At 47.5% G+C, this 13,598-nt stretch overlaps 1 protein-coding gene across 1 annotated transcript in view; it reads left to right on the top strand.

Moving 5' to 3' along the window:
- Positions 1–7,644: 7,644 nt before the first annotated feature.
- Positions 7,645–13,598, top strand: part of LOC122379452 (Na(+)/H(+) exchanger protein 2-like) — a 69,524-nt gene continuing 63,570 nt past the window's right edge. Inside the window, exon 1 of the mRNA XM_043361689.1 lies at positions 7,645–8,321. Coding sequence (XP_043217624.1) covers positions 7,946–8,321 — 376 coding nt within the window. The 5' untranslated portion in view covers positions 7,645–7,945. The remainder of the gene's footprint in view (positions 8,322–13,598) is intronic.

The following is a 13,598-nucleotide window of genomic DNA, read 5'->3' as shown; positions in this document are numbered from 1 at the left end:
ACATACCTAGTTGTGTGGCGGCGGGAGAGAGTAGGTACACCGACCTCTGGAGACCCCCACAGGTTCCGAGCTTTCAAAATTGGCATCTGAGGGCCGCGCGCGACTCCTGCGGGGCTTCGCAGCGGCTCTATTGGGGCTCACTCAACCTGCCTAGTCTTACTGCTAAAAAGACTGGCCCTGAGCCCTAAGGACTTCATCAGTCTCTGCCAGCCCCAGGACCCACACCGGCTCATGGGGTCTTGACGTCGAAATATGAGGGAATCTGCGCGGGACCATCAGGACGTAAAGTAATCTCGATCAGGACCAACGTAAGGCTGTGCCGGAGACTGCGTGAGCCCTCTGATCTTCAGAAACCCACCCATGTATCTTTTCACGTAGAGGCCAGTTTACGAGGGGCGTTCAAAAAGTTCTCGGCCCAACCATGAAGGAGTTGGAATTTCGGCCTGCAACGCGGTGTGTTCAATGATGTGTTATTAAGATGTCCACTTACGTAGCCATTAACCAATCTGCCCTGTGATTGGTTCAGGCTGCTAATTAATCGTAACATAGTTTGCCATTCCCGGTCAGAATGGGTGACGCCCAGAAGGGAGCAGTGATTTGGTTCATGTATTGCAGAAAAATGCACCAAACGTTATTCACGAAAAGCTAGTGCCAACACATGTTGAGGTTTGTCTTTCTTACAGTAGCGTCAAAAAGCGGACATCTCTGTTCAATTTTGGTCAACAGATCATTAAAGGTCACCCCCGCAGTGGCCAGCCATCAACAGCATTGACTCAAGAAAATATGAAAAATAAGCACTTCTTTGTGAAAATGACAAATGTTTCTGGTCTGGAACAACGCAGCAGAAGCGGAGGTGTCTATCAGGTTCCTCAAAGCCATTCTTCGACAGCGTATTAATATGTTTAAGATCTCTGCAAGATGCATCACCCGTTTGCTGACTCCAGAGGAAAGGCAAACTCGAAAGGAGGCGTAACGCGAAAATTTTGGCCCCTATATAGAAGATCCAAAAGAGTTCATTGAAATACTTGTTACCGTGGAGGGATTGTGGGTGTCACACGTTGATCCTAAGGGCGTGACCGAGTTGCACAAGTGGAAGCACACTGAGTAAAGGCCACCAAATGTGTGCGACGTGTTTAAGTCAGACGGCAAGGTGACAGTGGTTGCATTTTGGGATGCTGGCGGGGCTCTGATCGTCAACTTTATAAAACAGTGGCGCACAATTAATGATGAATACTACACCTCCCTTCGATAACAGTAGCGAGCAGCAGATATCAAGGAGAGACTAGGGAAGCTGACTAAAAGTGTGCTTCTGATCCAGGACGACGCACCAGCACACATGAGCAGGGTGACGATCAGCGAAGCAGTGAGCTGTGGCTTCGAGTTGTTGTCACAGCCACTTTTTTCTCCGTGCCTTGCACCATCAGGCTGCCACCTCTTCCCCAACATAAGGAAATTGCTTAGCAGTGGCAACTTCGCTGACAGCAAGGAGACAAAAGCAGCCGTCTTGGACGTGCCAGATGCTTCCGAAACCCACTTGGCTATGGAGACCCAGGGGCCTCTCGCGAAGCGCTGCGCGAAATGTTTTTGTCTTAACGCTGGTTATTTGAATAAATGAACATTTTTGGTCTAATAAGTCGACGTCGTATCTCTGCTCCTTCATGGTCGGGCCGAGAACTTTTTGAACGCCCCTCGTAGGGCCCTCAGAGACCAGTACAGGGCCTGCAAACTACAAAGGCCAGTAGTTTGAGACAATCAGTGGCCGAGTTGGGCTCTCAGAGGCTAATGTGGGTCATTACAGGCCAACATGGGCCCTCAGAGGTCAGCGTGGGGCCCTAAAAGACCGGCATGAGCCGTCGTTGGACCCCAGAGGCCAGCAGAGGGCCCTCAAAGGCCAAGATGGGCCCTCCTCAGAGGCCAATGCAGGCCCTTAGAGGCCGGCATCGGGTCTTCAGCAGCCAGTGCGGGGCCCTCTTTGGCACCTAAAGGTTCGTCTTGGGACACCACAGACTAAGGCCACCAGAGACCGGTGTGAGACCCTCAGACGCCGGTTGGGACCCCTGAGGCCGGTTAGGGGCCCTCATAGGCTAGATGTGGAGTCTCAGAGGTTGATGTAGGCTCTTAGCGGTCAACGTGGGCGCTTGACCGCCACTGAAGTTCCCTCAGAGGTCAGTGTAGGACGCTCAAAGACCGGTGTGGGAGCTATATTAATAGCTGGACGTGGGTTTTTTGAGCCTCGTGACGATCGAATAATTGCCAGGGCCCCATACACCTATATGGGGGCCCATTGGTTGTTTGAGGGGGGGGGGCAAATGATAAGATGGCCCCCTTTATTGACCTTTGGGGGGGCATGGCCCTGATCCCCCCCCCCGCGACCGCCACTGTATACACATTACACACATGCCTCTGAGATTACATACTAGCTCATGCAAACTCTATGCAGGCCCCGGAGTTCCCACGCTAATCCTTAAGAAACCAAGCCGGCATACGGCGTCACCACCGGGCTTCTGAGGTGCACAGCACCAACCCATGAGGTCTTACTTTAGTGTCTTAGAGCCAATCTCCTTTAGCAGGGCCCACCCACCACTGCCGAAGAGGGTCTCATGCCAGCCATTGCTGGGCCTACGAGAGCCTCAAGTAAACCCACGCTGATATTCCATATAAGATCCGGCCATACTCGTGAACCGGTGCCAGCGACGCTGACCGCCAAATTGACAGAATGCGAAACTGAGCCCACTCATGAGTGAAATTTACGTCCTTTGATGGCGCAAGAAAGAAAATGAAACATACGAAAAGCTTTTCTAGGACTTTTGTTCGATCTGAAAGGTGGGGCCAAAAGATAGTATGGCCCCACCTTTCAGCACCAAAGGGGGGGCCATGGCCCCCGTGGCCCCCCCCCCCTGGGACCGCCAGTGACCGGCGGCGGGATTCGAGCCCCCCAGTCGCCGACGTCGGCATGTTTACTGGGACAACACGCCAAAAGCATCAGCTTGCGATAGGTTTCGAACCCAGTGTCATTCGAACGCGAGGTTAGTACGCTAACCACTACACCACGCAGCCAGCTAACGAGTTTGGTTTGTTTTGTTGGGTTATGCCCTTTCGGTCTGACAAGACCATTTCAGAGCCGGAAGGATCATAGGATGGAGACATTGGTCTTCTTGGCGAGCACCCTGGGTCCAGTTCATATAGAGTCCCTGGTCCCATTGCTGTTACGTGACACTTATTGGAAAGGGCGACCCCACAATGGATTCATATAGCCACTCTTACACACCTGCACCAACGTTTCCCAAAGTGTCCCTTTGATAAGTGGCACTTTGGCAAAGTGACACTTGCCGACTGGCCTTTCTAGATGAACTGGGCCCGGCCCTGGTGAGTTGCCGGGGCTGAGCCTGACCAAAGGATAGGCCGAGCAGCCCCCAAGCACTCACCGCACCCGGCTACGGGCGAGCTCGGCTTACGGGCAATCCCAAATGGGATAAAGTTTCCCGTCCAGTCCGGATCAGGGGGTTGCGGCGTGGAGGAAGATTTGAGTTTCCTGAGGATATTTTGAATACAGAAGCTCTTTATGAAACATGAAACATGTATTTTATATTATTTTAACGGTCAAAACAGCGGCCGATGTCGGTCCGACGTCGCCCCGACGTCGGCCCGACATCGGCTGGACCTCAGCAATTGATCTCGGTCCGACGTCGGCCCGACGTCGGCTGGACCTCGGCTGGACGTCGGAACATGCGGGCATATCCGACATCCAGCCGACGTCGTACCCAGGTTGGACCGACGTCGGGCCGACGTCGGCATCCCGATGCCGAGTTGCCGACGTCACCCCGACGTCGGCCGACGTCGGCATGTTTACTGGGGAGGTCTAGAACTTCCAAAAAAGTTATTTTTCAAAAATTTTGTGTGTCGTGACGTCATAAAATTTTGAATAACTCCCACATTTTTGAACCGATTCTTCTAAAATTTGGTATGTAGGTGCACATAGACCACTTCTCTGACATATATTCCGGTTTTTCGATAGACTTAAAATTTTGGATTTTATAATGATTTTCCCAAAAAAATCAGTTTTTTGAAAAAATTTAGGCCTAAATCCAAAAGTTTCAAAAAACCGAGACAGCCATTTGATAGACAAAGTAAAATTACGTATAACCTTTTTTGTTACGTCTTGATTCCTTTAAAAATGAAGATGTTAGCGGCGTTTGAACTTTTGCCGTTTTTGAGGCGAAAATGGCGAACATGACGTCACTAAAACGTCAATTTCTCAAAAATTTTCCGACGGATTTCGCTCAAATTTTTAGGGAAGGTGTCAAATTGATGTAAGAAAAGGTACTGAAAGTTTGGCGGCGCTGCGCGCCGCCGTTTTTGAGATATCGCAAAAATTCGCGAGGGGGGGGGTAAAATTTACCCCCCCAGCCCCGCGCGGGTTAAATTCCTACTACACGTCATTGGTTGACTCTAATCAATAGGCGTTAGTCGGGAAAATCGGGACCTGCTAGAATGTCAGAAAGCCGGCTTGTAGTTTATACTTATATTTTTTTTCTTTCAGGGTATCCTGATCTGGATTTGATGTTTGTTTATCGCGAGAAAACAATATTTTATTCGTATAAAAATGTTCCCGGGTACCGAGTCTGTTGCAAATAGGTTTGTGGTCGTTAGCCATCCAATCCGAACGGTAACGGTTATTCTAACCTTGTGGAATTAAACCACTGCTGTTTTGCCAATTTGACAGTTGCCCTGCGTTCTTTCGTTGTGTTTACAGAAGTCGCCTTCGGCTCAGCACGTTCTCACCATTATTGTCAAGGATCAACATTCAACATTATCCGGCGTCACATTGTGTACGAGCCGGGGCTTCCTGCCCGTTCTCGGTAGTTGAGTTTAGCTGCGTGAGGGCCGCCACGCCCCTTGCCTACTGAACGCTGAATGCTGGGCCAAAGCCAGCCGCACTGCCAAATAATCGGTCCTGAGACGTCTAAGGTCCAGACGCCTAAGGTCTCGGACTCTCGGTTATAAGGAAGGTCTCGGACTGGGGCTATAAGGAGCCATGATTTTCGTTTCGTTGCTAAAACATAACGGCCAGTTACTCTCTGTATAACCGTTTGCATAATGCATTCTGCAAGCTGCGAGCAAAATAACACAACTAAGCCGTAGCATTTCTTGAATCAAGTAGGTACGAGGTGTGCATAACTCTCCCCTCTCTCTCTCTCTCTCTCTCTCTCTCTCTCTCTCTCTCTCTCTCTCTCTCTCTCTCTCTCTCTCTCTCTCTCTCCCTCTCTCTCTCTCTCTCCCTCTCTCTCTCTCTCTCTCTCTCTCTCTCTCTCTCTCTCTCTCTCTCTCTCTCTCTCTCTCTCTCTCTCTCATCAATGAAATTTGCATTTCCTTATCTTCGTCATTGTACTTGCTTATCGGCTGCAGTCTGTGGCAACGACTAAGTCGAAGGAAAACGGAACTCTTCCCCACATCATTCATGCGAAGCTACCCTAAAACATCAGCTCAGTTGCTAAATCGCACATTGGGGTCAAGCCAAAGTGTCTGATATTCAACTCAGGTAGGTTATGGACCTAACCGTTATAAACAGGCACATCTTCATTATCCTTCAAAGATACACTAACAACAAATGCGTGTCACTCGACGTAAGTGATGCGATCGTAAATACTTCGCCCTTGTTCGGGGATTCCGTCGCGCCCAGAGCTGCGATAATTACCGCAGCTGGTGGCGATGATACCATCAGATACCCTGACGCGAGGATCATCTGGCGGAGCATCACGTGACGGCGACGCCCCGCTCTCATTAGCGCCTGTTGACCGGCTTCCAGAGGGCGGCTCTGCCGTGACTCCCTATGGATTACTGCTGGGCTCATCTGCTGGTCAGAGGTCTCCCCTGTGGGAGTGCTCGGATTGGGGCGCATTGGGGATCTCCAATCGGCTGGGGAATTTTGGGATTCCGCTCGGTTCCCCGGAAATTGAGACTCCTCTCCCCGGGTGTGGGAGGGAGGGGGGAGGTTCTGCGTACCGCGCTGGGGTGGGGCCGGTGTATGTGTCGGTAAAAGGATTGCGCACGACAGATTAGAGAGAATGCAGGCATGTGGGTGATGCGATGTTATATAACTATCGACACGAGCTTACTCGGAGTGAGAATTGCCTGTAAATGTGCCTGAAAATCATCTCACGCGAGATCACCAATGAAATACCTCGGCATGTAACGCTGTCGGTGAGGACCGGGGACGAAAGTTCCCCTTTTTTGGCAAACCTCACTATGTGCGGCGGCTCAACCAGTTCTTCCGCATACGTTTAAATGTCGGATCAGCATCGTTTTATAAACGGGACCTCAATATTGTACGAAGCAGTCAGTGGAGTGGTCAATGCATTTCGCCTACTCATGGATAGCCGACGGGACGTCCTGGTTGACCTGACCTAACACGACTCGAACTATCTCGAATGCTTCCAATAGGTACATATTCTTTTATCAAAACAAATGAAATGCTGAATTGGAAATCGGGGTATAAAAAAAAACAAGCAAAAAAAAGTTAGGCCATTGTTTCAAGAACCTCTAGCAGGTCTCGATTTCCCTACCTTTAAGTCATTGCTCTGACCTGGAAGATCAACGACTGGCCTGTGGTTTGTACCTTAAAATTGACTGTAATCGGCTTCCTCTCGTCACTTTCAGCACTTTCTTTTTCCGCGATGCTCTAGCTTGATCAGGGGCCAAACGTTTGTGTGTGTGTGTGGGGGGGGGGGGTATCCAATCAACCCTCTTGTCCCTCTTATACGGCTGTGAACGCATACGAGCCGAAAGGCTAGTGTTCCGGCTATTGATAGGATGGACACTGGACAGCATGTTTGTCACAAAAAACTACCTCAAATCCTTACATCGCTGACCTAACGTCAGGGCAATTTCGTAAATTTTCATGAGAATCAATACGAAGAAATGATACAGCGATTTTTCAGACAAAACTCGTGCTAAACGCTAATTTTCGGACAGTAAACACATCCGCAAAGTCTTGCCTCCATGGACCATAACCATAGATCTTGTGAATTTATTCATTTCATTTCTAAAACCTTATCGAACTGCCTCAACTAGATTTAGAAAAAAAAAATACGTTGCATGTTGTTATAAGTTGAATCGTATCAAAATAAACTCATCTTACATCTAGATGACCCTGTCAGAGCTCGAGCTCTACAATTTGCGTGCTATTAGAGATATTCACCGGCTAAAAAAGGAGACCAGAAACTGCTGATTTCGTATTAAATACCTACTCGTATGGCCTTCCTTTCTGTGGTCATGACCGAATTCAAATAAGTCGACCTCACGCACTTAATTCTTATGCGAAGTCACTCAACAGTGAGTCAGAAAGTAGGAAAACTTTTACACTTTCTTCGGGTTCCTGTATCTTGAGCTAAATTCGTGCATCAACAAAAATAAAATTTGAAATAATTTCAATTTCCTTAAAACCGTGTTGTCGCTGAAATGAACATTTCCAACGAGTCTCCAGTCAAGTTCCCCACCAATCACTCTCTGGCTTGTCTGTTACCGATCCGGTCTATCCCTGTCGGTGACCGCTCCACCCCTTGGTCACGGTCCGTCCCCATCCGATTATGACATCACTGATGACGTCACCTGTCGACCGGTGACGTCACCTGGCCTCCAGGCGGCATGGTCGGCTGGGTCTGTGGCGGCGCCGGCAGCGCGCGGTCAGTTGCTCTCCTGGCCTGACGAGAGGGGGGTGTACCGCGGGCCGTCACACGCGTCATGAATCAGTGACGGCGCTTTTACTGTGTGATAGTCCTAGTTTTAGAGTGATTAGCTTCCGTCGTTTTACTTGGGTAGGTGTTTTAGTGAACAAACTCTAGATCGAAATTTCCATCTCGGAACTGAACGCTACCCGTGCCGGTGTCTGACCGGCGGCCAGGTCAGATTTTAGTGCCCTGTTACCGGAGGCGCCGATCGTTTCGCCATGGCCGGCGGCGGTGTGCGACTCCACTATGTGGTGCCCCTGGTCATTGCCTACGTGGTGGCCCGCTCGGCGCTGGCCGACCTGGTCAACGCCACCGACCCGACCGTCGAGTACGAGGTGACATCGGCGCGGCCGCCGCCGCACGTGGTGCCCCTCGAGGAGCACGCGGCGCACGTGGCGGCCCCGCACGTGGGCCACGAGAACGCCAGCCACGACAGCGGCTACCACGACCCGCTGTTCGGGCCGCACGACCCGAACCGCGTGTACACCACCAAGGAGAAGAAGTACTTCCAGGTGGGCGTGATCGACTTTGAGCGCGTGCGCACCCCGTTCGTGATCGGCTCGTGGATCCTGGCGGCCAGCCTGGCCAAAATCGGTGAGTGTTACCGGCAGCGGCGTCTCATGGTTGTGGAGGGAGCAAAATTATACCCAGTTTTACCTTCTAAAGTATACTTTCTTGCAGACGAATGGCCAGGAGGGAGTGTGTTGTCGTGTCTCACTCTACGAAGGTCCTCAGCAGTCATGTTGTAGACCGGAGTAGCATATCATACAGACGTGCTGTGGACGAAACGGTCAATTTCCATTGCTGCTGCCTTATGTGCAGTAAAAAAAGAAAACATTTTAGATTCATATGCTTTATATTGGTTCCGCCTAACCGTCAAATTGAAAAACAAAATTATATAAAAAACAATACTCTTACGTGATGTGCGCTGCTTGTTGTTTCGCAGTAATCGATAATTCTCCTGCATTTGGCCTCATAAAACGTATCAGGGCCGTACGCATAAAATGCATCTCATAAGGTCGACTCCATTTGCAATTGCATCAAACAGATGATCACAGCATCTGGAGATGTTAGTTTAATCCATTAGTGTGATTGAACCGCGTCTTATTTCCTGCACTGCAGAGTGAGTAACCCTAGTCTACTATGGCCCCTAAATTCCAGTGTAGTGACACTTTGCTCAATTGAAGTCGTCGACCGAGTAGCCACATATTCCTGAAAGAGTCGGTGAACGTAACAATCTGAATGTGAAAGGTTTTGGCACTTGAAACATTGTGCTAAAAGCCTTGTATCGTTACGTGCTTACAAGGTTCTGGTGTCTGGATCTCAAGTAGGTAAACATTATAATTTTATGCATTAAAAATAACTTTTTTACTGATGATGTGTCATTAGTTTATTGAGCAGCAATTACATTTGGAAATGAGCGTCAATTATATTGGGAAAGCTCGAATTTAAACATGCGCATTCATCAATCATGTTATTTTCATCGGCTGGCAGAGCTAGACAGCAGCTGAAATGTTCCAGACAGCTGAAGTACTAGCAGACTCTAAAAATATCAAATAATTGTTTGATGGGATTGTGCAGATGATGTTCCGCATGTATGCATTCGGGAATAAATTGCATCTAAACATTCTGACGCCACACTTAAGGTATTGCACCGCAAAACGATCGTGAGCAGGATGTCAGCACTCAGCAGTATCGAAACACATGTCTCTAATATGATAGCTAGTTGTACAAAATACAGTTGCTCATATTGTGCAGTGTATTGTGCACACTTTCACGCGTACTGTGGGGCTGAAGTGCAAAGCATAAAAAATCACCCAGGAAAAACAATTATAGAAGAAAACCCGAAGGTTTATAGTCATGAACGACTACCTCGAACTTACTCGAACAGACGGAAATATCGAATTCAGGCACTCGCCACAGTGGCTCACTTTTTCCGCGTCTGACCCGTGACATTTGATCCGTGAACCGTGAACCGGCAGTGGTCTTGACCTGGAAGACACGGCAGATGTTTGAATGTTCTCACCGCCGAGCCCATGACGAGCTGAATTTGCATTGGGCAATGTGTGCAATACGCGCACACACAGATGACTCAACAAGAATCGGGAAATGGTTTAATGGCAGTTTGTCAGCTCTTGTCAATGTTTATTTATTTATTTATTTAGACATACAACGACTCCACAAGTAGGTAGGTGCTGTGGCTATTTTGCCGAGGTGATTATGAAGGATATGAGACAAATTACTATGGAATGTGACGGAAAGGATAAGGGTACCGTAAAGTGGGGCTATTTGAGACAGTGGGGCTATTTGAGACAGTATTTAAAATCGCTATAAAATGAAGATCGTTTGATTTTGGTGTGATATTTTTGTTCAGGGAGGTGTAGAATCGGGCAGTAAATCGCCTGAACAAAAAATTAAGCATAAATTTTAGGTGGTTTTTATTTTATAGCAATTTTAAATACTGTCTCAAATAGCCCCACTGTCTCAAATAGCCCCACCTTACGGTAGTTACTAGTTGAGCAATTGTTAACAGGACTGTGAGTGCTGCTGCTGCCACAGGGGCTGCGCACATCAACAGCCTGTGCAAGGATACCGAAAAGGATATCACCAGGGCCCTAAAACAGAAAAAAAGTAAAAACAAAAACGTGAGGCGTGAAGAGGTCGTGAAGTCGAGTCGAAGTCGCTGATTCCTTCGAAAACTAATAATCTTGAATGTTTCTGGCTGTGTTATTCTGGCAGGCTGGAATGAATTTCTCAACGGTATTTCTTGGCACGAATGTTAAAATATATTTCCATTAAATTGATTGCATGTGTCACAATTTTTATTTGTGTTCGCTACTTTTTTATTTCATAGGCTGCTGGAAAATTATTGATGGTAGGCATCATAGAACTGGCACTTACTTCTTCAATGTTATCCCAATACAATGCAATGATTTATTGGTTATGTGCGACCTAGCCCTTGAAGCCTAATAAATTTGTTGTCCCTGAGTTTAGCCTTAACCCAGCGTTCCGTTTCGACCCTGCCAGTGATCGTGACTCAGATCAATTCAGCTGACTGTGAAGTGAAGTTACGATTACAGTTGGCGCTCACAGACGTCAGATATGATCGCGGCGTTACTCGCAGAAATGTATCTGTATGCCCGGCCTTCAGGGATGGCCAGGCATGATCTCGTGATTCCAGCGCAAGATATTAGGTGCATTGTGCGAGGGTCCTTGCATTTAATGTTCATGCAAATTCACCGTTATGTCTTGTATGGGCTCGTGTGCGCCTAATTGAAAACGTTTCGCTGCACAAAATCTCAGCTTTCTTGGGTTTGCTCCAATGCAACGGAGTGTTAGTTTGAAGGTCTCAGGTCTGAGTGGTTTGAGTGTGAGTGAGAGTGCAGTGTGAGTATTTGAGGGGGTTGAGTCCGATGTTATTAACTCCGGTATTAATTAGCATTGATCTAATTTTCTGGTCAGGTGCGTATTTCTGACATCAAAACATTACAGTACTTGGGCCTGCACCTGTGTCCGTTACTTGCGTAGCATTGTTCTGTTGGCAGTCGAGCAGAAATAGAATGTAGAAATATAATGAAGTACCCGCCCATTTCCGTTCAATTATGATGTCATAGTCATTCCCTGATTGCATGCTTGATCCCATTACGTGTTACGGAATTGGGAGTTGATCCTTCATTATCACAATTATTACTCCGATTTCCTCGAAGATAATTGTACCTCTTGATTTGCTAATGCATGTTCAGGAGAGTGATACTGATGGTGTTTACGTTCTCCATACTTGCTGTAGTCGTAAGGTAAAGCAGAGGGCAAAAATCAATTGCTGTTCTAAAATTTAAAGCAAAATGAAGTTTGAAATAGAAGACTACCTAAGTCGACAAATAAAATACATCTGACTACATAAGAGTAGTATATATGTATTTAATGATTTACTAGGAGAAGAAGAAAAAATGAAAAAAAGGAGTCGCTGGACGGGAACTACATATTTCCAATCGCATATCGCACATGGCGTTTTAGTTCCTACACTGCATTTGACATAAATTTGGTTCAATTTCCTAACCACTGGAAAAAGGTAACAGTTTGCCTAATTTTGTTGGTAATTTCCTATAAATAAAAGCTTTGCCTCTGCCTGCTTATGCCTTGCTCTAAAAAACACTGTTCAGTGTCACGGCAGGTGAAACCAAACGAAACCGAACGTAACCAGGCGTAACCAGGCGTAACCACGTGTAACCAGGTGCTGGTGTCAGTTGGCAGCAGCTGTTCCCTGTGCAGCCCGGCCGGGGTTTGTCTCAAGGTCCTTTTTGCGCCCAGCACTGTTCGCTGGGTGTGCATTTGACAGCTTATGGGTCCTGGATATTGAGTGTTTAATGGGCGGACTGCATACGCGTCATTTATGGAATGGATGAAAATTTGTCAGCAACAGTCAAAGTGGCGTATTTATTGAAAGTTTGAAACTGTCGACTTCTAGTCAGAATCATTTTTCTTTCGCTTATTACCATATACAAAAAGTCCAAATGTGACTTTAAATCAGAGGTGGAGATCTCGGGGGGGGGGGGGGTCGGGGGGAGGGGTCAGGACCCCCCCCCCCTGAAAACGAGTTACTGCCAGACTTGTGATCAGCTCAGTTGAGCCGGCTCAAAAATCAGCTCAGCTCATGAGCCGGCTCAACATTTTGCCAAATTGTTGAGCTGTGAGCTGAGCCGGCTCTGTAATGCATTGAGCTGAGCTGCTGTCTGAGCTGAGCTGAATGAGCTTGAGCTGAGCTGAGCTGAATGAGCTTGAGCTGAGCTGAGCTGAGCTGAGCTGAGCGAGCTGAGCTGAGCTGATTGAGCTGAGCGAGCTGAGCTGAGCTGAGCTGAGCTGAGCTGAGCTGATTGAGCTGAGCTGAGCTGATTGAGCTGAGCTGAGCTGATTTAGCTGAGCTGAGCTGATCCAGTTCTAATTCTTTTCAGTTCATGCTTGGAAATTAACTCAGGATTTGATGCTTCAGCTATGAGCTAGCTATGGAGTGAGCAATTACACTGCCTTCGTGATCGCACTTAAAAATATCAAAACTCTAAAGAAATCAATATTAATCACTAATCAAGCTTAATTTATTTCATCCATGTTGCATGGAAATTGGAAGACCAGGGTCTTGGCCAATTTACAGGCTAATACAGCCAGTCTCAAGTTTCAAGTCTGACTGCAAGATGAATACCTACTGTCAGGCTTTGATGCTTCGCCTTGACACTCTGCTCCGCAATGTACAATTCAGCATTCTTCACTTTGTTATTTAAGCAGTTATTTAAATTGATTTTATCGATAAGGGTTCTTACCTCTGCATAAAATATTTACAATTAGGAATTAGCAAATGTTCCTCTTCGTTGGTTGAATGTGGGCTAAGCAACCATATCCTATTGAAAGTGGGGTGGGGCAGAGGCGCTAACTGGAACTCTCACCTTCTGATGTCCATAATATGGGAAAAGCTCCCTTATTCACACGCCGACTATGAATTCTAATTGTGTTGACATTGCCTTGGTTGAGATCAGGGTGGTGTTTGGTTTCACTCAAGGTTTCACTGATAACAGCACGCTGCTATCACACGTGTCAAATGGGGTTTCCATGGAGATATAAACAAACTCTTATCTCCAAGTTCCAACACTACCCCAAAATGTAACGTCAGCTCCTGGCAGGGTGCCAAGAGCGGATGGCGGCGTGGGCGTGCTGCTCTCGGCCGTGAAACACCGCCTAGTTGAGATGATTCCATGGCGTTTTTTCGTCTAGCAGATTTTCGTCCGACTTTTCTTCGTCTGGCATTTTTTCGTCTGTACATTTTTTCGTCTGTAAACTTTTTCGTCCAGACTTTTTTCGTTCGTATATTTTGAACTTATATGT

The sequence above is a fragment of the Amphibalanus amphitrite genome, unplaced genomic scaffold (assembly GCF_019059575.1).
Source record: "Amphibalanus amphitrite isolate SeventyFive unplaced genomic scaffold, NRLGWU_Aamphi_draft 000078F_arrow, whole genome shotgun sequence".
Lineage (NCBI taxonomy): Eukaryota > Metazoa > Arthropoda > Thecostraca > Balanomorpha > Balanidae > Amphibalanus > Amphibalanus amphitrite.
Note: the sequence above shows the minus strand (reverse complement) of the source record. Positions and strands in the feature narration are given on the sequence as shown.